General features: G+C 44.4%; 1 protein-coding gene and 1 long non-coding RNA gene across 2 annotated transcripts in view; both read right to left on the reverse strand.

Moving 5' to 3' along the window:
* LOC311238034 (RAD52 motif-containing protein 1-like) overlaps window positions 1–15,259 on the reverse strand; it is a gene marked incomplete at its 5' end in the record, with an annotated part of 49,238 nt that extends 33,979 nt beyond the window's left edge. The window contains 2 exons of the mRNA XM_084325998.1: window positions 8,661–8,820; window positions 15,227–15,259. Of these exons, the coding sequence (XP_084182124.1) occupies window positions 8,661–8,820; window positions 15,227–15,259 (193 nt within the window). The remainder of the gene's footprint in view (window positions 1–8,660; window positions 8,821–15,226) is intronic.
* Window positions 15,260–18,159: 2,900 nt separating this feature from the next.
* LOC311238249 lies at window positions 18,160–25,861 on the reverse strand. The gene is made up of 3 exons (XR_014620337.1): window positions 25,778–25,861; window positions 25,394–25,451; window positions 18,160–18,430 (listed from the first exon to the last, which is right to left on the reverse strand). It is a non-coding gene; the product is annotated as an uncharacterized lncRNA (long non-coding RNA).
* Between the last annotated feature and the right edge of the window lie 343 nt (window positions 25,862–26,204).

Genomic DNA, 26,204 nt, shown 5'->3' on the forward strand with positions numbered 1-26,204 from the left:
CGTACACTGGCTAAGGTTCCACTAGCTAAACGAACAAACTGCTGGGTAATGCTGCACACGAACGAACTGCTGTTGGCACGATACACAATAAATAACGACTCTTTACTTCACATTAAGCTAAGTCGAACTTGACGTTACTGCATTAACTCTGACACTTTTACTATTCACTTCGCACGTGGTTCTCAGCGCTCTGTTTAGACGAACTGCTTGACTTCACTGTTTTACCAAACGAACGCACACGATGAACTGCTACTGTTCGCACCTGCCGCGATATATATACTTAAGTGGCTTTCTAGTGCCAAACCTCAGTTCTCGTCTCGAATCAATGCGCCGTCTCCAGGCATGTTCCAACATGCCTGGACTCGCCTTTGAACCTGACTTTAGGGGCTCGCCGTCTGGCGCCGATAACGTTATCCAATGAGGAAAGTGAATATTACTGGGATTCAAACGCAGGCTTAAAGGGATATAACGTGTATATATAAATAATATACAAGGTATATAAAACAATAAATGTAGATTCTCAGCTTTTAATCTGGCCCTTCACAACAGCCGCCTCCTAATTAGTCCGCACCTAATTAGTTAAAGGAGACAGATTAATAGTCCAGTCAACGGCTCAATACTTGTTGTGAGGAGTAAGGCAATCTACAAAGTCAGTGGGTCATGGTCGTCATCAGGGGAGTCAGGGAGCTCCGGCAACTCTATCAGCTTCGCCACGGGTCGGGTGTAGGTCCGCCCTTGGACTATGACTTCTGCCGCTCTGACCTTCCCATCGGCACCAGTAATCACTTTGCTTACGCGGCCGGCCGGCCACGTAGCTCGGGGTAGTGACTGGTCTATGATCATAACGACTGTGTCCACCTTCAGGTTGTCCCGGTCCTTTACCCACTTCTGACGGGCTTGGAGGGACGGTAGATAGTGGAGGAGGAAACTGGTCCAAAACTGGTCAGCCAATACCTGACTGTATCTCCACATTCTTCGGCCGTTCACCTCCTCAGGTCTGTACACCGCCTGTGGAAGGGCAGGGTCCAGCCGCACCATCAAGAGATAGTTTGGGGTGACTGGGTCGAAGTCTGCTACGTCACTTGAGACGTAACCGAGGGGCTTCGAGTTCAAGACGCCCTCGATCTCCGTGAGGACTGTCGTGAGGACTTCTTCCGCCACGGTCTGGGCCCCAAGCACGGTGTACAGAGCAGTCTTTATAGAACGGACTTCTCTTTCCCAGGCTCCCCCGAAATGAGGGGCGTTCGGGGGGTTGAACTGGAATTTGATCTGAGAGGGAGCGAGGCGGGTCTTAAGTCCTTCACCCATAGCCTGGAAGCTCTCTCTCAATTCTCTTTCTCCGCCTTTGAAGTTTGTCCCTTGATCGGACAACAACACAGACGGGCTTCCTCTTCGGGCTTGAAATCTCCGGAAAGACATGAGGAATGAATCCGTACTCATGGTCTGGAGGATTTCTATATGAACAGCTCGGGTGGTCATACACTTGTACACAATGCCCCACCTCTTCTCTGTCCCTCTTCCTTTCTTGACGTTGAAAGGGCCGAAGCAGTCCACGCCCGTGGAGTGGAAGGCCTTCTCGCCGAGTCGAAGGCGGCAGGGAGGCAGGTCGGCCATCATAGGTATACTGGGCTGTGCTCGCCACTTGCGACAGTTTAAACAAGTCCGTTGGAAGCGACGTACTGCTTCTCTCCCTTGAAGTATCCAGTAACGTCGTCGGATCTCAGCGAAGACTCTCTCTGCCCCCGCGTGGTACACATCCTCGTCGTACTTCTGTATGATCAGCTCGGTTACCTTGTGTCGGCTGTTGAGGACGATAGGATGCTTGACATCATCCGTCAAGTCTGGGGCCCGTCTCAAACGACCACCCACCCTGATGAGGTGCTGGGTGTCGAGCTCGGGGGCCAAAGTGAGCAGTCGGCTGTCTGAGGGGATTGGCTTTTCCCCTTCCAGGCAGTCTAGCTCATCTGGAAATGAGTCTCTTTGGGCTCTCTTTAGCAGAAGGAGTTCTGCCTCTGCGTAGTTCGATGCGTCAATGTCTGTGGTGGGGGGGGCCTCAGGGTGGTGCCACAAGAATGTCCTTTTCTGAGCACTCTCAAGGGTTAAGCAGTCGTCTATGTTAGGGTCCGTTGGAGCTGGGGCGTGCGTCAGCCCGCAGAACATAGACTTCTTGATCTCTGCCTCCTCTTGACTCGCCTCCCGTGGTGTGGGGGTAGGCCACTCCTCCTCCGGGAGCTTGAGGAACTCAGGACCGTCACTGTAAATGTTGGGACGTGTGAGGTCGTCTAGGGACATCCCCCGTGTGATGACATCTGCTGGGTTCTGCTTGGTGTCAACGTATCTCCAGCACGCTGATCCTACCAAGTCTTGAATCTCGGTGACTCGGACTCCGACGAAGACTTTGTATTGACAAGAATCGGACTGGATCCATGTGAGCACAGTCATGGAGTCTGACCACAGGATTGTCTTTCGCACCGTTATGGTGAGTTCACGTTGTATCAGCGTGGCGAGTTGCGCGCCTACCAGAGCTGCGCAGAGCTCTAGACGCGGGATAGATTGTTGCTTGCGGGGGGCTATTCTTGAGCGAGCCAGGACGAAGGCTGTGTGTACTTCTCCTCCCTCCTCTCGGGCTCTCAAGTAAGCCACCGAACCGTAAGCTACTTCTGAGGCGTCACTGAAGACGTGCAGGTCCATCTGACACGTCTCCAGCCGCACTGTGGGTGGGAAGTAGCTCCGGCGAATGTTCACATTTTGGAGCGAGTTGAGTTCTCCCTCCCCAGGTGGTCGGGTATGGGGTCGTCCCAGCCCTGCTCCTTGTCCCACAGTTCTCGCACCAGCATCTTCGCCCGAGTGGTGTAAGGTAGGATACACCCCAGCGGGTCGTATTGGCTTGCGAGTGTTCTGTATACGCTCCGTCGAGTGGTCGGTAGAGGGGTCGACCTTCCCTGCTCCTGGGTCAGGGGTGTGTGTTTATAATGGAGCGAGTCTGTTTTGAAGCGCCAGACGAGGCCCAATGTCATTTCCTGTGCTTCACCTGGGGTGGTCGCCATCCAGGTCTCGCTGCTTGCTGCCTTTGTCTCTGGGGAGAGGCTGCGAAGTACTTGAGGGTCACTGCTGGCCCACTGCCTAAGGTCGAAGCCGCCTTTGATCAGGGAGGCTCGGAGCTTAAGCAGGATGGCTTCGGCTTCTTCTGGCGTTGATACGCTTTGTAGGCAGTTGTCCACGTAGAAACTCCTCTCTCGCTTTGTCTGACCTCCTCGTCAGCTCCAGGGTCTTCGGTCACGTGCTTTTGTAGTGCGAACGTGGCGCAGCATGGGCTACATGTGGTGCCGAAGGGGAGGACCTCCCATTGATAGATGGAGGGTTGTTCATCGTCGATCCTCTCTCTCCACAGGAACCGCAGCAGGGGCTTGTCCTCCTCCATCAGTCGCACCTGCAGGAACATCCCTTTGATGTCGCCGCTGATGGCCACTTTGTCCTGGCGGAAACGTAGTAGTACGCCGAGGAGGGAGGGGCCGAGTGTCGGGCCGGGTAGGAGCAAGTTATTCAGGTTCTGTAGTCCGATCTGGTAACTGCAGTTGAATACAATGCGGTTCTTGCCGTTGTGGTGGACCTTGTGATGGGGCACGTACCAGGATTCAGTCGTCTGGTCTGCCTCTTGATTGTCAATTTTCTTTATATGTCCCGCTGTGATCAGTTTGTCGATCTCAGCGCGGTATATAGTGGCTTGAGGGGGGTCTTTAGCTAGACGCCGCTCGGTGTTCAGTAGATAGCGTTGTGTCGCTTCTTTTGATGCGTGGAGGGTGGGCATCCCCTCTCGCCTCAAGAGTGGAGTTGCGTATCTCATCACTCCGTCGACCTCGACCCTCTTTGTCTTCTGCTCGAGGAGGGCTATGGCATACTTGTCTTCCTTGGAGCGAACTAGTTTCCGTTCGTTCTTGAAGGGCATCGAGTCTAATGTCCATAGTCTCTCGACGTGCTGCAAGAGGGTGGTGTCGTCGTCGCTTACCCTCGTGTAGAGGCAGCGTGTGGCCGTCGGTCGGTTGGAAGACCCGGAGAGGGGGCCTTGGAGCGTCCAACCCAGGTGGGTCTTGACCGCGGCTGGGCAGCCTCTGGGTCCGATGTGGACCTGGTCCGTTGGGACGATGAGGTCTGCGTGGTCGGAGCCTATGAGCAGGGTCGGGGTGGCGCCGTCGATGAACGGTATAGGCAGTCGGCGTAGGTGCACGTATTTCTCCATCAGCTGTGGGATGGGGTAGGTATAACGTGACAGACTTATGTCATGGCTTGTGAAGGCATTAGTGATGCTGTACCGCTTCTCGGGCTGCTCGACCGCTGCTATTGTGAATGAGACGTTTTCGCCCTTTATGGTCTTTAGGTCTCGCCGAATAGTACGGATTGTCATTGTTTCTTCGGTACCCCGCAGGCCCAGCTGGGCTGCGGCGGAAGCGAGGAGGAGAGTCTTTTTAGACCCATCGTCGAGGACGGCGTAAGTGTCCAGGACCTTGTTCTCGTAGCTTAAGAGCACTCGGACCACCTTCAAGAGCACTCGGGAGCTCCCGCTCTTCGCAGGGTCTATATACATGACATCTACTCTCGAGCTGCTTTGTGGTACGGGTCTCCTCTTGTTGCTGTCGTGTAGGACATCCAGGTGGGCGCCGTCGCACTTGCTGCATCTTTTCTTCAGGCGGCACTCAGCTGCCATGTGGCTGCGCGCGCAGCGGAAGCAGCGGCGGTTCGCTTTGATCCACTGACTCACTTCCTCAGCAGTCACCTTCTTGAAGGTGTCACATTGAGACAGCCAATGTTCATGTTCACAATACTGGCAGGCAATCTTCCACTTTCCCTTCGCGGGGGGGTGTTGTGATTCTTGGGCCACGGCACTGACTCGGCCTGGTGCATAACGGTCACGGACCGGCGGTTGTCATTGAACCTCCTCGGTCCATCTTTAGGGTTAGAGCCACTCCACACAAATGTGTCTAATCGTAGACTGCTGACCTCCCTGGCGAGGAAATCAGCCAGGTCTAAGAGGGATGGTTCTGGGCCGTGGGGGTCACGGTGGTCTTTCTGCCACCGAAAACGCTCTTGGCGGGCTGGAGGGAGCTTCTCCAGTATCCGCTCCATGTTGGAATTTGCATATAGTTCATATCTCCCCTTCTCCTTTTGTGACCCCAGCATCCCCACAAGGGATTGTACCTTGATAGAGAGGTCATCTAGTGCTCTATTGTCTTTGGCTGGGGGGAGGCGGTCGATATCTCGTATTTCTTGGATCACGTAATCCCATATGCGTCCATAGCGCGCGTCGAGGGCCACCAGAGCATCTGAGTAGGGGGTTCTTGAGTTCGAATATGCCAGCGCTATGTTATGCGCTCTGGGCACTTTAAGGTGCTTGAGGAGGATGGCATATTTATAAGACTCGTCGTGTACATCGGACATTATAGTCTCTAAACACATGCGTAGTTCCGTATACTGTGCTCTGTCCTCACGCGTAAAGTCTGGGAACGTGGGTGTTCCAAGGTAAGATGCCATGGATGGCTGGGACACAGATGCGCGTAGGGGGAGAGGCCTCCTGGGCGAGTCTCCCCGTACGGGTGGTCGTGGGTTAGTGCTGGGTGGGTACCAGAGGCCGGGCCCCCAGGTGCTGCTCCTCGGTGCTGACTGTGTATTAAACTCACCCATGGGTTGGGTCGGGGGTTTGTAACGCAGTGGCTCGGGGCTGAGGTCGGGGCTGTACTGGGCCTCCTGGTCCAAAATAGGTTCCTGCTGGTGGGCTTGATGTCCTCCCTCGTCCTCCGCTAGGTCCTGGAGTCTCCTAGTTAGTTTCTCGGCGACGTAGGCGGGATCTTCCCGTTGGCTGGGTCCCGTATAGACCGGTCGGGGAGGGGAAGGTGCCCTCGACCCGTGTCGTGATGATCTCCGGGAGCTCCGTGTGGAGGAGGGGGGGGTCGCCCTCTGGATCAATTGTTCTATCATCTGCGCCTGCAGACGGTCTCGCTCCGCTTCGCGCTGTGCATTGGCGGCGGCGCGCTGTGCATCGCGTTGCGCGTTGGTGCGGTCTCGCTGAATGTTCTCTTCAACCTGGAGGCGCCTCTCTTCCAGTCTGATAGTCATCGCTGCGTCAGCCTGGAGGCGACTCTCTTCCAGTCGGATGCGTTCGTGTGCACTCTGTTGTTGCGCTTGGAGGTGCTCTCGTTCCACTGCAGAGTGTTCGCGCTCACTAAGTGTCTGTGCTTGGAGACGGTCTCTTTCGGTTGATGCAGTTAGTGTGGCGATCAAGGCTTGTGCTAGTCGCTGGTCAGCCTCGCTGGGGGATGACACTGATGGAGGTGATCGGGCGCTGACAGGACTTGGTGGGGACCTGTTCTCTTGGCGCGCTCCGAGGTCCATCTCTTGAGCGCTGCTTCTTGATTTCTCCCGCGCCCCGAGGTCCATCTCTAAGACGCGGTACTCTTCTCTTGGGTGCGCGCCGAGGTCTATCTCGGGTGCGCGCTCTTGGGTCTCTTGCGTTCCGGGGTCTATCCCGGTGGCGCTTTCTTTATACTTTGGCGCTCCGGGGTCTATCCCGGTGGCGCTGTCTTGGGGTATAGTCACGTCATGTCCCGCTTGTTCCCCCCCGTGAGCTAGGTCAGTTTCGTTTGAACCCACTGGGGTCTCTACTGGTGGGGCCGACAAGTCGATAGGATTGGGCATGCTTAAGCTATCAGTTTTATCCGTGCTTAGCGTCTTTTTAGATAAGCTAGGAGGTAAAACGAAAGCGTAGTCACCAGGTGTGGAGGGGGCTGACGTTTGCGCCTAGGGCGCTCTAGTTTGGGAGAGCCGTTTGGAGAGTGTCCGCCGCTGGCCATATCACTATTAATATGATATTAAGATTACTGATACCCTCCGGCTCGAAGGACCAATTGTAACTGAGGGGTTACAAAACCCTGACTGTATTAAAGATTGTGATAGATTAAACCACTGCTAATTATGTACTTAGTATTACTTGCCAGACAGTACAACTAATTATGGCAGACACTCAGAATAACACGGCACGGTGACAAAGAAATATCATTGAGGGTATTTATTATTATGCAGCAAATTGTACAGAGATGAGAATTAAGGTCGCGCTTGTATGGCGAAGAATATGAATAAGTCAGTCAGTAGCAAAAGTCAGTGGGAATAGAATAATTCCTACGATGGGGTACTAGACTAACGCCGCCTGGCGTAGGATAGCAATATAGGGGGAAACTCTGGTACCGCTGGAGACAAGGGGTTTCCTCCCAAAGATGTAAGCTCTGGAGGGAAGAAGAATGTTCGGATACTCAGTCTGTTCAATTGAAGAAGAAGGGGGTTCGCGTACAGAATCCAGTCCTTGTAATCCAAATGCTCAGCAACAAAGCAATAACTGTAATCCAATTGCACGATAGCAATGACGATAGCCAGCTAGCTTCGGTCCACGAAGCCAGCCCGAAGTAGATCCTCAAGGTGGTTAAATCCAAACGACAGTGGGTATTAACGATGCTCTTCTCCAGGTAGTACGTTCCACAATCACTATAATCCAACCAAATACTGGTTCTGCAATCGCCGCCGTCGGTTCCAATATGCACATGTCCAGTAGGTTCTCCGACTAGGCCCTCCTCGTGTACTGGCACCAATGTATTTAGTCCACGCACACTGGCTAAGGTTCCACTAGCTAAACGAACAAACTGCTGGGTAATGCTGCACACGAACGAACTGCTGTTGGCACGATACACAATAAATAACGACTCTTTACTTCACATTAAGCTAAGTCGAACTTGACGTTACTGCATTAACTCTGACACTTTTACTATTCACTTCGCACGTGGTTCTCAACGCTCTGTTTAGACGAACTGCTTGACTTCACTGTTTTACCAAACGAACGTACACGATGAACTGCTACTGTTCGCACCTGCCGCGATATATATACTTAAGTGGCTTTCTAGTGCCAAACCTCAGTTCTCGTCTCGAATCAATGCGCCGTCTCCAGGCATGTTCCAACATGCCTGGACTCGCCTTTGAACCTGACTTTAGGGGCTCGCCGTCTGGCGCCGATAACGTTATCCAATGAGGAAAGTGAATATTACTGGGATTCAAACGCAGGCTTAAAGGGATATAACGTGTATATATAAATAATATACAAGGTATATAAAACAATAAATGTAGATTCTCAGCTTTTAATCTGGCCCTTCACAACAAGTAGTATTATAGTAGTACTACAGTAGTAGTATTACAGTAGTATTACAGTAGTAGTATTACAGTAGTATTATAGTAGTACTACAGTAGTAGTATTACAGTAGTAGTATTACAGTAGTAGTAGTAGTAGTAGTAGTAGTAGTAGTAGTAGTAGTAGTATTACAGTAGTAGTAGTATTACAGTAGTATTATAGTAGTACTACAGTAGTAGTATTACAGTAGTAGTAGTATTACAGTAGTAGTATTACAGTAGTAGTAGTAGTAGTAGTAGTAGTAGTAGTAGTAGTATTACAGTAGTAGTATTACAGTAGTATTACAGTAGTATTACAGTAGTAGTATTACAGTAGTAGTAGTAGTAGTAGTAGTATTACAGTAGTAGTAGTATTACAGTAGTAGTAGTATTACAGTAGTAGCAGTAGTATTATAGTAGTATTACAGTAGTAGTATTACAGTAGTAGTAGCTGTGTTTACCAGTATCAGAGTAGGTCTCCTCCACCACAGCGAGTCCTCTGGTGCTCAGCGCATGCTGAGGGAAGGAGAGGTGGAGCAGGCAGCCGTAACGAAGCCTCCTCTCTCCCTGCACCTCCCCCTCCTCCTCCCCCTCAGCAGGGGCAGAGGGCAGCTCCTTCAGCTGGGGAGCAGGGGAAGATTGATTGATTGAATTGATTGATTGATTGAAAACTTTATTAACAGATTGCAGAATGGGTACAATACAGTACGGCTCAATACATACAATTGTTAAGGGGATGCAGACCAGAGAAAGACTTTTGTCTTGTTTACATCAGGGTCCCCCGTTTTCAATTCATCATAACATATATGACACACACGACATAGACAGTACTGCTACATCTATACATTTATGACATACCAGATGTGCAAATACAGTACTGTTTGTGATACAAAAAGAGGTTGGGTAGGTGGGGTGGGGTTGGGTGGGTGGGGGGGGGGGGGGGCTGTACGGGGGGGGTTGGGTAGGGGGTGGGTGGGGGACATTGTACATTGGAATATTGACAAAGCCATACTTGGTCATTTACTGTACATTGGAGGGGGTTGGGTTAGGACATTTGCAGGGGCCAGTTTCGAATTGAAGTCTCCCGTAGGTGTTCTTTGAGAGTGTTTTTGAAAGTGGGTAGTGATTCACATTCCTTTACAGCTTTGGGTATGGCGTTCCACATTGATGTGGCATAATTGCGAAACGTGTTTAGTCCCTTGTTTGAGCCGAATCTGGGTTTAACATGATTTTTGGAGCTCCCTCTGGTGTTGTGATCGTGGTATTCACTGACCTTTGGGAAGTATTTTGACATGTACATGGGTACCTTGGTCGTGTAGTGTATCTTGTAGACCAGGCCCATTGCAAGTTGCTGTACTTTTGTCGTCTACTCTAAGCCATCCTAGGTTGTCAAAGTGGGCAGGGGTGAGGTGGGTTCTAGGAGTCAGGTCAAGCAGTAGTCTGACTAGTTTGTTTTGAGATGTTTGTAATTTTGTTTTTAGTGCCTTTGAGGTGCTTTGGTACCATGAGGTGCAAGCATAGTTGTAGTACCCTTGAATGAGTGCTCCTGCCAGAGTCTTCAGGGTATTCTTGTTTACCAGAGAGGAGATCCGGTACAAGAATCGAGTTTGTTGGTTGACTTTTTTTATTACATTGGATGCCATTTTGTCACAGGAAAGATTAGCCTCTAGGCTGGAACCCAGGTAGGTAATTTCATCTTTCCTTGTGACAATATTGTCACCCACTGTAACCGAGAAGCCGTCGGTCTTGCTGAGTCTGTTATTTGAACCGAAGAGAATGGACTCTGTTTTGCCCATGTGTAATGATAGTTTGTTGTCGGCGAGCCATATGCAGATTTTGCCTAGTTCTGAGCTGAGGGCTTTTTCAACCTGTAACTTGTTCTTGTCAGAGACCAGCAGGGCTGAGTCGTCCGCAAACAGGAACAAGTTGCAGTCACAAGCTGACGACATGTCATTTGCATAAATTAGGAATAGTAGTGGTCCTAGTATGCTTCCTTGTGGAACACCACAGTTCACTGTGAGGGGGGGGGGATAGGGTACCGTTTCAGACCATTCGTTTGAAGTCACAGGACAAAGAAGATTGAGATCTGATACATTTTCTCCATTACAGAGATCTAACATTTGAGACATATACCAAGTCTAGTACTGGTATATCAGTAGTAGTAGTAATCGTAGCAGTAGTAGTAGTAGTCGTAGTAGTAGTAGTAGTAGTAGTAGTAGTAGTAGTAGTAGTAGTAGTAGTAGTAGTAGTAGTAGTAGTAGTAGTAGTAGTAGTAGTCGTAGCAGTGGTAGTAGTAGTAGTAGTAGCAGTGGTAGTAGTAGTAGTAGTAGTAGTAGTAGTAGTAGTAGTAGTAGTAGTAGTAGTAGTCGTAGCAGTGGTAGTAGTAGTCGTAGTAGTAGTAGTAGTAGTAGTAGTAGTAGTAGTAGTAGTAGTAGTAGTAGGGCTAGTTGTAGTAGTAGTAGTAGTAGTAGTAGTAGTGGTAGTAGTAGTCGTAGCAGTGGTAGTAGTAGTAGTAGTAGTAGTAGTAGTAGTAGTCGTAGCAGTGGTAGTAGTAGTCGTAGTAGTGGTAGTAGTAGTCGTAGTAGTAGTAGTCGTAGCAGTAGTAGTAGTAGTAGTAGTAGTAGTAGTAGTAGCAGTAGTAGTAGTAGTAGTAGTAGTAGTAGTAGTCGTAGCAGTGGTAGTAGTAGTCGTAGCAGTGGTAGTAGTAGTCGTAGTAGTAGTAGTAGTAGTCGTAGCAGTAGTAGTAGTAGTAGTAGTGGTAGTAGTAGTCGTAGCAGTGGTAGTAGTAGTCGTAGTAGTAGTAGTAGTAGTCGTAGCAGTAGTAGCAGGGTTCGAAATTAACGGGGGCTCGGGGCAAAATGCCCTTGAAAATGGACAAAATGCCCCCGAATATCAGTTAAGGGGGGCAGAAAATGCCCCCGACAGTTTACTAATTATATATATGATCTACAGTGCGAGCATTTCCCTTGTATTTGGCCCTAATAATATGTGTGTGTGCGCCACCCGGAAAAATCATTTACTCGAGACAAGTGACGATTACAAAACAGCTCCGCTGTTATAATAGTCCCACATTACACAAGGCGCATAAACGTCCAATCACAGTAGCGCCCGAAAACAAAGTCACGGTACCGGCTTAGGCAAGTTATACATTCAGAATCAGACAACGCAAAAAAATCAGCCAGCCATGAAGCCCATTCATTTTTATTTTGAGCAAAAGAGAGACGAGGAGAAAGAGAGGAATCCGGCTGACATGGCTTTTGAAGTGATATTCGCACGTGTTTTTGCGGGTCCAGTCCCCACGGTATGTTGACAGAATTCGCAAAACACCTTATCGACTGAAGCATAAAAGTCATTAGGATACTGCTCTGCTCTGAATTTAGGGCTTAGTGGGGAATTTCTTCCGACGTTAACGTTAACGACGCACCGAAGCAGCTAGACCATTTCTCCGTGTTGTGTGTAACACGCAGCGGTCCCCGCCTCCTCCCTCCTTGCAACAAACGTTCCACCCAAAAACGGAATTTCTATTTCATAATGATTTAAATAATTGTATAAAGAATTTTCAATGTTCTGTCATCTAATAATATATTCCATTACCTTTCCTATCTGTATCAAAGTCAAAATGTTGGTATCATAACAACACTACAACATACAAAAGCAGCTTGACAACCGATATCCTTTGCGTTTGATTGATTGAAAACTTTATTAACAGATTGCAGAATGGGTACAATACAGTACAGCTCAATACACACAAGTTAAGGGGATGCAGACCAGAGAAAGACTTTCGTCTTGTTTACATCAGGGTCCCCCATTTTCAATTCATAGTGTGCACACGCACAGTATAATAATGCATGAGATAAATAGTTAATAAACTCTGTGTTACTTGAACAATTTTCACTGTGCTCCTAAATTTCTTTGTGTGCTCCTAAATTTTTATTTAGATTTTATTTATTAACATTTTATTTAGGAGCACATGTGCTCCTTGGGAAAAAGGTTAGCGTAGAGCCCTATATATGGAGACATTAACATTACATTATCAAACATAGGGACGAAGACTGTAAAAAAAAGTGTCAACAATGTTTTATAATCCTTATGTTAATTTTCATCATAAAAATTCAGTGCCCCCGAAATACAAAAAAAAGCCCCCGAAAATCAATTAAGGGGGGCAAAAAAAGCCCTTGAAAAAAAATGTTAATTTCTAACCCTGAGTAGTAGTAGTAGTAGTAGCAGTGGTAGTCGTAGCAGTGGTAGTAGTAGTCGTAGCAGTGGTAGTAGTAGTCGTAGTAGTAGTAGTAGTAGTCGTAGCAGTAGTAGTAGTAGTAGTAGTAGTAGTAGTAGTAGTCGTAGCAGTAGTAGTAGTAGTAGTAGTAGTAGTAGCAGCAGCAGCAGTAGTAGTAGTAGTAGTAGTAGCAGCAGCAGCAGCAGCAGCAGCAGCAGCAGCAGCAGCAGCAGCAGCAGTAGTAGTAGTAGTAGTAGTAGTAGTAGTAGTAGTAGTAGTAGTAGTAGCAGTAGTAGTAGTAGTAGTAGTAGTAGTAGTAGTAGTAGTAGTAGTAGTAGTAGTAGTAGTAGTAGTAGCCTTGAATGAGTGCTCCTGCCAGAGTCTTCAGGGTATTCTTGTTTACCAGAGAGGAGATCCGGTACAAGAATCGAGTTTGTTGGTTGACTTTTTTTATTACATTGGATGCCATTTTGTCACAGGAAAGATTAGCCTCTAGGCTGGAACCCAGGTAGGTAATTTCATCTTTCCTTGTGACAATATTGTCACCCACTGTAACCGAGAAGCCGTCGGTCTTGCTGAGTCGTAGCAGTAGTAGTAGTAGTAGTAGTAGTAGTAGTAGTAGTAGTAGTAGTATGGCAAGCCGTTTTAACATTTATTCCCATTTTCTAGCTAGCTGGGTACCTAGCTAGTTCATTCACAAGGACAATTTTGCGAATGAACTAGCTGGGTACCCAACTAGCTCATTCGCAAAGATGACCTAGCTAGCTGGGTACCCAGCTAGTTCAATCACAAAGACACATTCGCGAATGAGCTAGCTCACTACCTAGGTTGCAGATATGTCTTTGCGAATGAGCTAGCTGGGTACCCAGCTAGCTAGGTTGTCCTTGCGAATCAACTAGCTGGGTAGCTAGCTAGCTCATTCGCAAGGACCATTTTGGGAATGAGCTAGTTGGTTAACCAGCTAGCTGATGGTGTTTGGGGGCGGAGGGTGTTTGGGGGTGGACCGGAGGGCTGTTTTGGGGCGGAGCAGAGGGTGTTTGGGGGTGGAGGGTGGTTCTGTCAGCTCATTGGTTGACAGAAATGACCAGGTTTGTAAACAAAAATGATATTTATTAACATAAAGGAAGCACAATATGGTAACTCAAAATGACCAGGTTTGTAAACAAAAATGATATTTATTAACATAAAGGAAGCACAATATGGTAACTCAAGGGTGAGCCAAGGCTTAATGTGTCACAGCAGCACAAACATTCCCCACATTTAACATTCACAAACACTGCATAACGTTAAATGAATGTTATGATGTTATGTTATTATGATGTTATGATGTTATGATGAATTGAAAATGGGGGACCCTGATGTAAACAAGACGAAAGTCTTTCTCTGGTCTGCATCCCCTTAACAATTGTATGTATTGAGCTGTACTGTACTGTACCCATTCTGCAATCTGTTAATAAACTTTTCAATCAATCAATCAATCAATCAATCAATCAATCAATCAATCAATCAATCAATCAATCAATCAATCAATCAATCAATCAAGTCATTGAAATGCAAATACCAGCATCTGCGTCATGTACCACGCCCCTAGACGTCCGCCCCCAGACGTTGCTACTCATCTCAGCTAGTTCATTCGCAGGTTGCGAATGAACTAGCTGGGTACCCAACTAGTTCATTCGCAGGTTGCGAATGAACTAGCTGGGTACCCAACTAGCTCATTCGCAAAGATGACCTAGCTAGCTGGGTACCCAGCTAGCTAATGTGTCTTTGCGAATGAACTAGCTGGGTACCTAGCTAGTTCATTCGCAAGGATCATTTTGCGAATGAACTAGCTGGGTACCCAACTAGTTCATTCGCAAAGATGACCTAGCTAGCTGGGTACCCAGCTAGTTCATTCGCAAGAATCATTTTGCGAATGAGCTAGTTGGGTACCCAACTAGTTCATTCGCAAAGATGACCTAGCTAGCTGGGTACCCAGCTAGTTCATTCGCAAGGATCATTTTGCGAATGAGCTAGTTGGGTACCCAACTAGCTCATTCGCAAAGATGACCTAGCTAGCTGGGTACCTAGCTAGCTCATTCGCAAAGACACATTTGCGAATGAGCTAGCTCACTACCTAGGTTGCAAATGTGTCAGCTAGCTGGGTACCCAGCTAGCTAGGTAGCACGTGTCTTAGCTAGTTAACTAGCCGGCTTTGTCCCATAGGCTTTACACCAAATTTTGCCTCAGCTAGTAGCTAGCTCATTCGCAAAATGGTCCTTGCGAATGAGCTAGCTGGGTACCCAGCTAGCTGACACATTAGCTAGCTCATTCGCAAGGACCATTTTGCGAATGAACTAGCTGGGTACCCAACTAGTTCATTCGCAAAGATGACCTAGCTAGCTGGGTACCCAGCTAGTTCATTCGCAAGGATCATTTTGCGAATGAACTAGCTGGGTACCCAACTAGTTCATTCGCAAAGATGACCTAGCTAGCTGGGTACCCAGCTAGTTCATTCGCAAGGATCATTTTGCGAATGAACTAGCTGGGTACCCAACTAGTTCATTCGCAAAGATGACCTAGCTAGCTGGGTACCCAGCTAGTTCATTCGCAAGGATCATTTTGCGAATGAACTAGCTGGGTACCCAACTAGTTCATTCGCAAAGATGACCTAGCTAGCTGGGTACCCAGCTAGTTCATTCGCAAGGATCATTTTGCGAATGAGCTAGTTGGGTACCCAGCTAGTTCATTCGCAACCTGCGAATGAACTAGTTGGGTACCCAGCTAGTTCATTCGCAACCTGCGAATGAACTAGCTGGGATGAGTAGCAACGTCTGGGGGCGGACGTCTAGGGGCGTGGTACATGGCGCAGATGCTGGTATTTGCATTTCAATGACAGAGCGCATTTGATTGGGTCATTCTGAAGTCTGGGGGCGGGGCGGACAGCGGCCGTGGTTCAAGTTTGCAGTTCCGTTCAAATATAGTTGCGTCTCAAGATTCAACGTTACAGTAGTATAGTAGAGAAATGGCTGAAGTTGTTAGAATGTATGGCAATCTGTCTGACAAGGATATGCGAGATTTGTTGATAGAAAACGGAGAATTGAAAATGATTTGAGAGAATATACTTTATTAATCACCAAATGGGGAAATTGATTGCCACCAGACGTATGTAACATACAACACAAACAAAAAAAATATTATAATAGAATACGGCAAAGTGCTTCCAGACAACACATATGGATTAAAGAAATTAAATAACACACTATATATATTCTCAATGGCTTTCTTGCAGGGATGTACAGAAGATTCATTTGAGATGGCAGCGATCTGCCGATACTGTAGAATATTAATACAATAATAACTAACTACTACACAATTAGTATGTACGTTTATTATCTTTGTATTGCATGTTCTTTGCATGTTTTGTGTTCACATCAACCTGCAAAGGGACTAGATGGAAACCGTTTATACAGTAACCATCCACTTAACGTTTTATATTCACTAGGTATGCTCGATATCGGCTTTTTTACCGATACCGATATTCCGATATTGTCCAACTCTTAATTTCGATACCGATATCAACCGATACCGATATATGCAGGGTTTCCCCCCAAAAAAACTGAATAATTTCAGGTAATTAATAATTTCACTGGATGCATTCAAAAGGCTTTCTAAATGTAAGCATTATCTGTGCAAAATATGATAATTAAAAAAGTAAAAATTAACATTACATATCTCTTGTTGTTGAATTAAACCAACATGCATACTTTTGACAATAAATCAAATAAGAATTGGTTCTTACTTGCTTGCCAGGGTAAATAAAGGTTAAATAAATGTAAAAAAAAAAATGTTACCGATATCACATTTTACTGCCGATATCGGCCGATAATATCGGACATCCCTAATATTCACCATAGTGACTTACCGTTTTTAATAATACAGTAACCAGGTTACCATCCAGTGACTTACTACTTTATACAGTAACCACCCAAGTGTGTTAAAGTTTGTAGATGGAAATGAGTTTATAGCTACAATCTGGCATGTTTACATATAAATGTTTATTAAATAAATAAATTTAGTTGAATTTACAGATTAGTGTGATTGAGGTCTGCTCCACAAGCAGAACTGGACTGGAATCAAGAGTATTAATTTATATTTACAGCATATATAACCATAATAATTCTATATACCTACTTATACACCTGCATATAACCCATATAACTATGTATGATAGCAGTGTACAGTGGGGGAAATAATTATTGAACACATCAACATTTTGTTCAGTAAATGTATTTCCAATGAGCGTATTCAAGCGAAATTTGCACCAGACTTTTGTATTTGAATAAAAAATTTACACATGGTCCAAAGATGTTTATTAAAACATAACAAACAAACATTATGCCACATCAATGTGGAACGCCCTACCCACAGCTGTAAAGGAATGTGAATCACTACCCACTTTCAAAACCACTCTCAAGGAGAACCTACTGGAGGCGGCAATTCGAAACTGGCCTCTGTAAATGTCCTAATAGTCCAGTCATTATATGAAAAAACCTAGGACAAATTGCAACAGTAGCAAACTCAACTGATTTTGTATCCTCATTATGTCCTTAGTGAGGGAAAAAACTCCCAAGGAATCCCATCATGGGAAAGTTTTGAAAACGACCTATATATGTTCATATCGATTATAACAGTGGTGAAAATTTTACTTTTAGATATCACTATAAAAACTCACAAGCTGATTACACACACAAAGACAAGAAAAAAAGTCAATCACAACTTCATTGAATTATTCTGTTTACTCATGCAAATCACACATTATCTTATTTGATATGCACCAATAAGCATACACGCTAGAACTAATCAAAACATTTGATAAAGAAATTTTTTTCTTCTTGGAATATTAGTAGATAGGCTCTGTGGAGCTCAGTCCACGAGGATGGGGCTCAAGGGTTTATGTCCGTGGGGATAGGTCCATGGAGATGGGGGTTTTTATAATAGGCGGAAACTACATATTTGTACAGCATGCAAAACACTACATGATTCTTGCACAAAACTACATGGGCTTAACATAAATTTGGTATGTCTGTATAGGGGAGGCTTGTAGGTACCCATGTAACCCATTTCATTAACATATATTGAGGTAGAAGGCCAAGGGACCATTTGAAAAATGGTGATGGCCATATTTCCCTCCCCAAAAAAAAATCATCTTAACTTTGAATAATTAGGTATGTAGCCCCCTTTCCAATGAGGTAACATGACATGGTTGGTCTCATTGGAAACCCGAGGTTGTCTAGAATCAAATGGTATCTTTACTTTTGAGCTACCTCAAAATTTGAACGCGTCACAATCTCTGAAAGACAGTGTCGTCAGTGATCCTGCCAGCAATCAAGTACATTGAAAAAAAACACATTTCCCATGATGGGATTCCTTGGGACTTTTTTTCTCTCACTAAAGACGGGAGTTTGCTAATGTTGCAATTTGTCCTAGGTTTAGCCTAATTCTGGCCTATAATGACTGGACTATAGGGGTAACAAAACATTGAAAAAAAACACATTTCCCATGATGGGATTCCTTGGGACTTTTTTTCTCTCACTAAAGACATATTGAGGATACAAAATCAGTTGAGTTTGCTAATGTTGCAATTTGTCCTAGGTTTAGCCTAATTCTGGCCTATAATGACTGGACTATAACCCAACCCCCTCCAATGAACAGTTACCCCCCCCCCCCCCCCCCCGCCCCACCTACTCAACCCCCACCTCCTCCAATGTACAGTTTCTTCCCCCTCAAATGTATATACTCTCCAATGTATATAATGTCATGTGGGGGGCATGTATCGCAGTTCTATGGCCCTCTTCTCCAATTCTGCTTCAACCATTTTTAGTTCCACCATCTTTTCTCTGGCGCTTCCTGAGGGTGTTGGATTTTGTGATGAGCTGGGCCAGGACCAGGACCCAGCCTTCCCGTAGGCGAGGAAGCCGTTATCTCTTGCTTCAACAGACAGAAAGTCCCCAAACTGTTGAGTAATCACATCACCTGAGACAAACAGAAATACATAATTTAGGTGCATCAGTCAGATACTTTTCATATCAAGAAGCACATTTTCATATCAAGAAACACATTTTATGATAATAAAATGTGCTGAAAACCCCCAGCCCTGCACAATGGTGCGGCCCCTGTTGAGGTCCCTGCTGCGATTGAAGATTTATATGACTCATTTAATTTATTAGGACAATGTTGTCTACTAACTTGGCCAGTGAGTCATCTAGTCTTTATATATGTCTATGGAGGAGACAGTGGCAACATTGTGCTCAGTACTCAGTGAATATGCTCATCGCCCCACAGTGCAGCTCAGGCTGTGTGCTGATTTCCCCGGAACATGTCTATGGGCTGGTGGGACAGCAGGCAGAACCAGGACTCGGTCAGAACCAACAGGTCCTCCGTCTGCTGCTCTGGCTTAAACACAGTACGGCACAGTTTACTACAGGCACTTAAGCATTCTTACTCTCACAACAATAATAAATATATTAAATATTAAATTGAATACGAGTTTTCAGACAAATAAGCAGGATTTCACATTTGATTATAGGACCATGTCTTACCCAAGGTACACAACAAACAAACTAGGCTCATATTGTTTAACGCTTCATCTCCCCTTTAAGGCCAAAACATGTAAAAAAAATAATAATAATTTTTTATATCGGCCCAATCTTGATATCGGACCGATACCGATGTGTAAAGAAACGGCCATATCGGCCGATATTATATCAGCGGCCGATATATCTTGCATCACTACATGTGCCCAAAACACTGAGCTCAGGCCTTCTCGTGTCGCTGCGCCCCAAGCCACCACGACACGCACACACACCTGTAGAGACATCAGTTGTGAGATGGACAGGTTCGAAACTCAATTCTAAGAAATAAATCAACAGTTCTGGCTTTCCAGATTAATTTATAGATGAGGGAAAGTCAGTAAGTAAGAAAAATGAGGTGGCAGAAAGATTCAACAGATTCTTTGTTAATGTAAACTGGCAGAGGAGATAACCCCGCCACAAGGGGGAGGTGTTTCTAATTATTTTATATAACGAAACACAAGTACCATCTTCTTGAGAAAAACGGATAAAAATGAAATTATGGATACTGTGAACAAACTCAACTGGAAACCTCATATCAAATATGTCAGGACTAAATTGGCACGGAGTGTTGGTGTTTTATGCAAGATAAGGCACATTCTAAACCAAAAAACACTGTATACACTGTACTGTACACTCTTCCTATGGTATATGACTATATGAGCTACTGTGCGGAGGTGTGGGGTAATACCTACAAAAGCACTCTACAGCCAATATGCACCATGCAAAAAAAGCAATAAGAATAATCAACAATGTAGGATATTATGAACACACTAATAACTTATTTATAAAGCTACAAGCATTGAAATGTATGGATCTAGTGGATTTAAAAACTGCCCTCATTGTATACAAAGCCAGATACAAACTAATCCCAGGCAACATTCAAAAATGGTTCAGAGACAGGGAAGGAGAATATAACTTAAGAGGGAGAGGGAATCTTAAACAACAAATGGTACACACTACGCTGAAAAGCATGTGCATATCGGTGTGTGGAGTGAAGTTGTGGAATAATTTACCTGAATACATCAAACTGAGTAAACATGTAGCACAATTTAAAAAGCAGCTAAAAAAAACACACATTAGAGAAATACAGAAATGAGTAATGAGGATAAACAAAGTTATGTTATATTGTGTTATGTAGTGCTGTACTATATTCACTGCTGTCAAGTGAATCAATTTTATTTGATTTCTCTTTTAAATACCGGTATAAGTAAAAGTATATTCTATATTGTAATATACTAAATTAGGGCTGGGCGATATAACGATAACGATAAATATCGCGATATATTTTAATAATCGATATCGAATATCGAAATAAAAAAAAATAAAAAAATCTTTTTTTTCCTTTTTTACCTGCAACAGGGCAGTTTTAAAACCAGAGACAGTGGACAGACTTGTCTTTCTTGCCTGCAACTTAAAGTAATGGCTTTGCTTGTCCAAATGACAATACTGACCAAATTCAGATTTATTTCTCTCTTGTCCATTTATTTTGTTTGCTTTCTAATTTAAAATACATTTTGAAACCATCTGTACACAGTAGGCTATGTGTGCTAGCAGAACTAGACTCCAGTCACGAGTCACAGTGCGGTGGTTTGTCCACCAAAAAAGCGCCAAAAGATCGAAAATAAACTAGCAGAGCCAGAACTGTTCAACTCCTCTGGAGCCACAGCCAGCAGAGAAGCCGGTTTACTTTAGCTTTTAAACCAGCTGCAGCCTGAGAACTGGAGTGTGAGGGGATGTAACACTGAAGATGGCGGCAATGACAAAGAATTTCTGCAAAATAAACAAACATGTTGTTAAAAAAAAAAAAAAAAAATTTTATACTTATAACAATTCGATAATTATCGATATCGAGAAATAAAATAAAATTATCATATCGTTATCGCGATATGATTTTTTTCCATATCGCCCAGCCCTATACTAAATTATGTTATATCTAGTCAAATTAATGGAAGAACAAACATAAATGTAAGGGGGTAGGGATCAATAAGCTTAGCTTCCCTCTACTCCTTTTTTGGACATGTCTGCTAACCAAACACATTGCTCTTGACCTTTTGTTTATAATTCCATGTAATAAAAACGGAGCTCAACGCATGCATTTTGTAGATCATTGGCTAAATGATTATCCAGTTTGACTATCGTCTACTACGAGCCACCGTACCTGTAGTACTACTGCTTACAAACTGCCTCGCTACTGTGAACCTGCTCTTGTCGTCACGTCACAACTAGATGTTAAATAAACTAGTCTAGATGGAAATAGGGGTCCACGCGCACCCCCCGGAACTTTTTATGCCACCTGATTTTTCTTAATCCTTAAAGTGTCTACTTTCAGAATCTGCCAGGTGCCAAGCTGAAATAATGTCCGAAAGGCTCCATTTTTAACCCTTTATTGCACCTAACCCAAAACCGAAACATTAAAATGTGATGTAGCAAGAGGCATAACCTTTGAAGAAAACAACATGGAGACAAATTAATACATTTGTCCATACAATTCTGACCGTAGGAATTCAATGGGATGGTTATTTTTGACATGACAACATTTTGACTGTATTTCTGGACAAAAAATACAATACGCATAGAGTGAATATTTGGTGACAATAATTTTTTTTTTCAATCCTCCAAGTGTTTATTTTGAGATTATATTGGGTACCAAGCTGAAATAATGTCTCAAAGGCTAGTTTGAACCCTTTATAGCACCTAACCCAATTTTTTTTAAATGAAAATATAATGTAGAAGAGGCATAACTTTTGAGGTAGACGACTTACAGAGCGAAAATACATTTTCCCACACAATTTTGATCCTAGGAATTCAAGGGGATGGTTATTGTTGACATTTGACAACATTTTGACTGTATTTCTGGACAAAAACAGCAAGAAATGACCAAACGTGTGTATGACCAACTACCTTTTCATTTTTTAAAGCACATAGTGAATATTCTAGAGTTGAACCTTATATACAGCTCAAGCATTACTGTAGATGAAGCAGTTAAATGTGCGTACAAACTTGGAACATCTGATTAACTACAAGAAGCAGCACTCACCCTCAATTCTCACATTATAAAGGCATTCAAAGAGTCAAAGGAGCTACCATGGCCCCCAACTGCACACAAGCTGGATGCTGTGAAAATGGATGAACTGCTCCCAGAGCATCTTGTACCATTTCTGAGCTCAGTGGTGACTGGGACACTTGATGAAGAAAAGTGTGAGAAGACGCAGAGGCTGGTCTATTCGATTACACAAGATGTGTGTCGAGTAGGGCTGCACGATTAATCAATTTTTTATCGAAATCGCAATTTGTAATGATGCAATTATCAAATCGCCTGCAATTAAAAAAAAATTAAATAAATAAGATTTTAAGCAGGAAGTCCCATTGAGAGACAAGATCTCCTTTGCAAGGGAGACCTGGCCAAGATGACAGCAATAACATTTGCAATACATCACACAGCAATAAAAATTTGCGATACATCACACAAGAACATAATAAATGTGCATGTATACAATATACAATACATCACATGTAAACACAAAAACAAAGCAGAATAGTCTACATGATAGTAAAAGTGTATAATACAGGGTAATACAGTAATTTTGCAGTTGGGACCCGACTACAGAAAGCAGCAACATTCTTCTTGTAGGAAGTTATGTAATACAGATTTAAATTCACCAAGAGAGACTGGGGTGTAAGTGGATAATGGTCCTGTAGCCCATTCCATGCCCAAGGTGCGAAGCTTGAGAAAGCTGTTCCTAGCTAACCCTGCTCAAGTCAGAGAAAACATCTGAGCCGAGTAAGGAAAGGGTGGGGGGGGGGTGGGGGCATCTCTCTCTACTGGTTCAATTAATGTAGAAAAACGTTGCACTATAAAAACGAACTGGATAGTTGATAATAAACATTTAACTTCATTAGCTGAAGTATTCTAAAATAATTTAAGCAATTCTCCTTTTCTGTGTGTGTGTGCACGTGTCTCATATCTCATTTGATAGTATTTACTGAGGATTGCCAGATAATGTTGATATTTAAACACAAAAAAAATTATAATACAAAATATACATGATCATGCAACATAAAAAAAATTGTTGTAGGAACAGTTTGGGAGAGGGAGGTAAGGGGTTTTAGATTGTGTGTTGTGAAGTTTACTTCAGAGAGGGAGAGTAAAGTACAGGGAAAAAAAGGTACCGTTGGGTACCGTACCGGTATCGATTCCCAGGTAAAAAGAAAAATGTTCAGACTCTGTGTCCCGAACAGACCCACCGCGTAGGCCAGATGCAAGCCGCATTTTACAATAAACCTCTGTGGGGCTGCTTAAAAAAAATTATAATCGCAATCGCAATATCTGTCCGAAAAATCGCAATTAGATTATTTCCCAAAATCGTGCAGCCCTAGTGTCGAGCAGCAACTAACAGCAAGTGAAGTGAAACTCCAAAAGCACATCCTCCTGTGTGCCACACTTCGGCACCTCTATCGAAGCAAACAGGTGAGTGATCAACTAACTTATTGCTTATGAGGTCCTACATTGTCATTGCTCAACTATGCTTCATACAGGTATTTGATATTGATACAAAAAAACATTTGTTTATCTTATTCTTTACAGCTCACAACCATCCTTTCACGACTAGGACACTCGGAGACATACGACTTCAGTATGGAACTTGAGACAGCCATGGCCAATGCTTTTGATGAGATGTCCACCAACATGACCCCTGAAATCACCACTGGCGAGGGAAACACTGTTTTTCACAGCGAGTGGGACAACCTGAACAGAATCACCACCAACGTTCATGGTTCAAATGTGGTAAACAGCGCCGGGGGAATCATGATTCAAGAAGTGAAGGAGAGCCATGTGAGCACCAAGAAAAGGACCCTTCCTCTCTATGACAGGTCATCCAAGATGAGAAGCCTTAAGATCACGCCTCCCGAGACGCTGCCAGAGCTGGCATTCAAAAGAGTTGGCCCCAAATTCCCCAAGAATGCCAACTTTACCCCTGCTGCTGAGGAATTACTGGGCCCCGACTACTGTAGCACACTGCTGGGATTCTACGACTTTACTGGGGAGGACTGTACCAGCGCTTTTAAAGGCAAATGCAAGGTGAATCCCCTGAAGAAGCTGGAAAAGACTCGTAAACTCCACAAAGCTTTCAGGCAGCTTGGTGCAGACTGGATGGTCACTGATGAGCTTCAAGAGGAGATGGAGAGCTTCACATGCATTATGTATGGCCAAGCACGGATGACATCAGTTGACACAGTACGGGTGAAAATGATGAGAAAGATGGTCGGCGCTGACAAAGTCCTGGACTCCAAGTCAAAAGTAGACCTGGAACGCCTGCCAAGGTCCGTCTCATTCCACATGTCCAGCGAGCCTTCTATAAGAGAGCAGACAAGGCAATAATCAAGAGCCCAAAACCACATGATCCAGGCATGGGCTGGGAGAAGACAGGAGAAGAGGAGGTGTTGGAACCGGTCTGGGCAATTGGACCCATCCTCCCTCCTTCTCTTGTTGAGGTACTGGCTCAGAGAGCAGAGTCAGAAGAGCATGCAGCCCTTGACAAGGTGACCGATTACGCCAACAATAACTTTGTCTGTGGGTAAAGTGGATGGAGAGTACGAGCATGAGGATGAAGAGCTGGAGATGGAAGAAATTGAATTAGAAGATCTCTTCAGTGACGATGAGGATGAGTAGTTTAGGTCAGCAAGTTGGTAGTGACATGAAAAGGTAAATGTATTGGTTGTCTACTTCAAAAGTTATGACTCTTCTACATTATATTTTCATTTTTAGATTTTTGCCTTTGGGACATTATTTGAGCTTGGTACCCAATATAATTTCCAAATAAACAGTTGGAGGATTGAAAAAAAAACCGATTGTCAACAAATATTCACTATGCGTTTGAAAAATAAAAATGTAGTTGGTTAGACACGCATTTCTTGCATTTGTTTGCTGTTTTTGTCCAGAAATACAGTCAAAATGTTGTAAAATGTCAAAAAAATAACCATTCCATTGAATTCCTAGGGTCAGAATTGTATGGGAAAATGCATTCATTTGTCTCTGTATGTTGTTTACTTCAAAGATTATGCCTCTTGAGTCTTGCTACATCAAATTTTAATGTTTCGGTTTTGTGTTAGGTGCAATAAAGGGTTAAAAATTGAGCCTTTCGGACATTATTTCAGCTTGGCACCTGGCAGACTCTGAAAGTAGACACTTTAAGGATTAAGAAAAATCAGGTGGCATAAACATTTCCGGGGGGTGCGCGTGGACCCCTATTTCCATCTAGACTAAACCCACGGTTTGATAAACCCAAGTGTGTTCATTGACCCACACGCAACTGAGGTACATATTAACAGTTTACACATTTGATGGTAGAAATCAGTTTGTTACCCTCATACCAAGATGGCGGCGGTCTCGTGACGTCAGAGTGTCTTCGATTTCAAATAAACTTGAGTAAAAGATAAAAGCATAGCAGATAGACAGTGAGATTTGAGATAGATAGATAGGAGGACACAATGTATTAATGTAACAGCTAATACAATTTAAACTTTGCAAACTCCCATACATGTAACGTTATTATGATAGATAAGCTGTAGCTGTAGCAGAAAACACGAGACTGAGTCGAGTCACCTAAATCGAAATGTTGAAACAGTGCCAAGCCAACACGAACTCAAAAACACTTTAACCTATTGGTAAACAAACGTATTGTTGAAAATATACACTGACTGCTGTTGTGACATGTTTAAGATCGTATTGACTAGTTTACACACTCACCTTCAAAGTTTCAAACCGCGGCGCTAACGTTAACTTGTTGATCTTAGCTCTGTAAATCGGGATCTTCTTCTCTGCTCCTATTTCCTAAATGTTGTAACAGCGCCACCACAAACTCGCAACAGCGCCACTTGTGGCCAAAAATATGACGATAGACAGACAATTGTTAAGCTGCATACAGTTGAGCGGTGATAGAATGTGATTGGACAAATGGGATTTAGGGGAGGGGGAGGTGACGCAATTCATTAGTCTTTGGGGGAGGGGTGCTTTTAGAAGTGTCTGTCTTTTAGAATTCACAGTTCAAGTGACTACAAACTTTGATTGATTGATTGAACATTTTATTAACAGATTGCAGAATGGGTACAATACAGTACAGCTCAATACACACAATTGTTAAGGGGATGCAGACCAGAGAAAGACGTTTGTCTTG

This window comes from Notolepis coatsorum, assembly GCF_963971535.1.
Source record: "Notolepis coatsorum genome assembly, chromosome: 12".
In the NCBI taxonomy this organism is placed as follows: Eukaryota; Metazoa; Chordata; class Actinopteri; order Aulopiformes; family Paralepididae; genus Notolepis; species Notolepis coatsorum.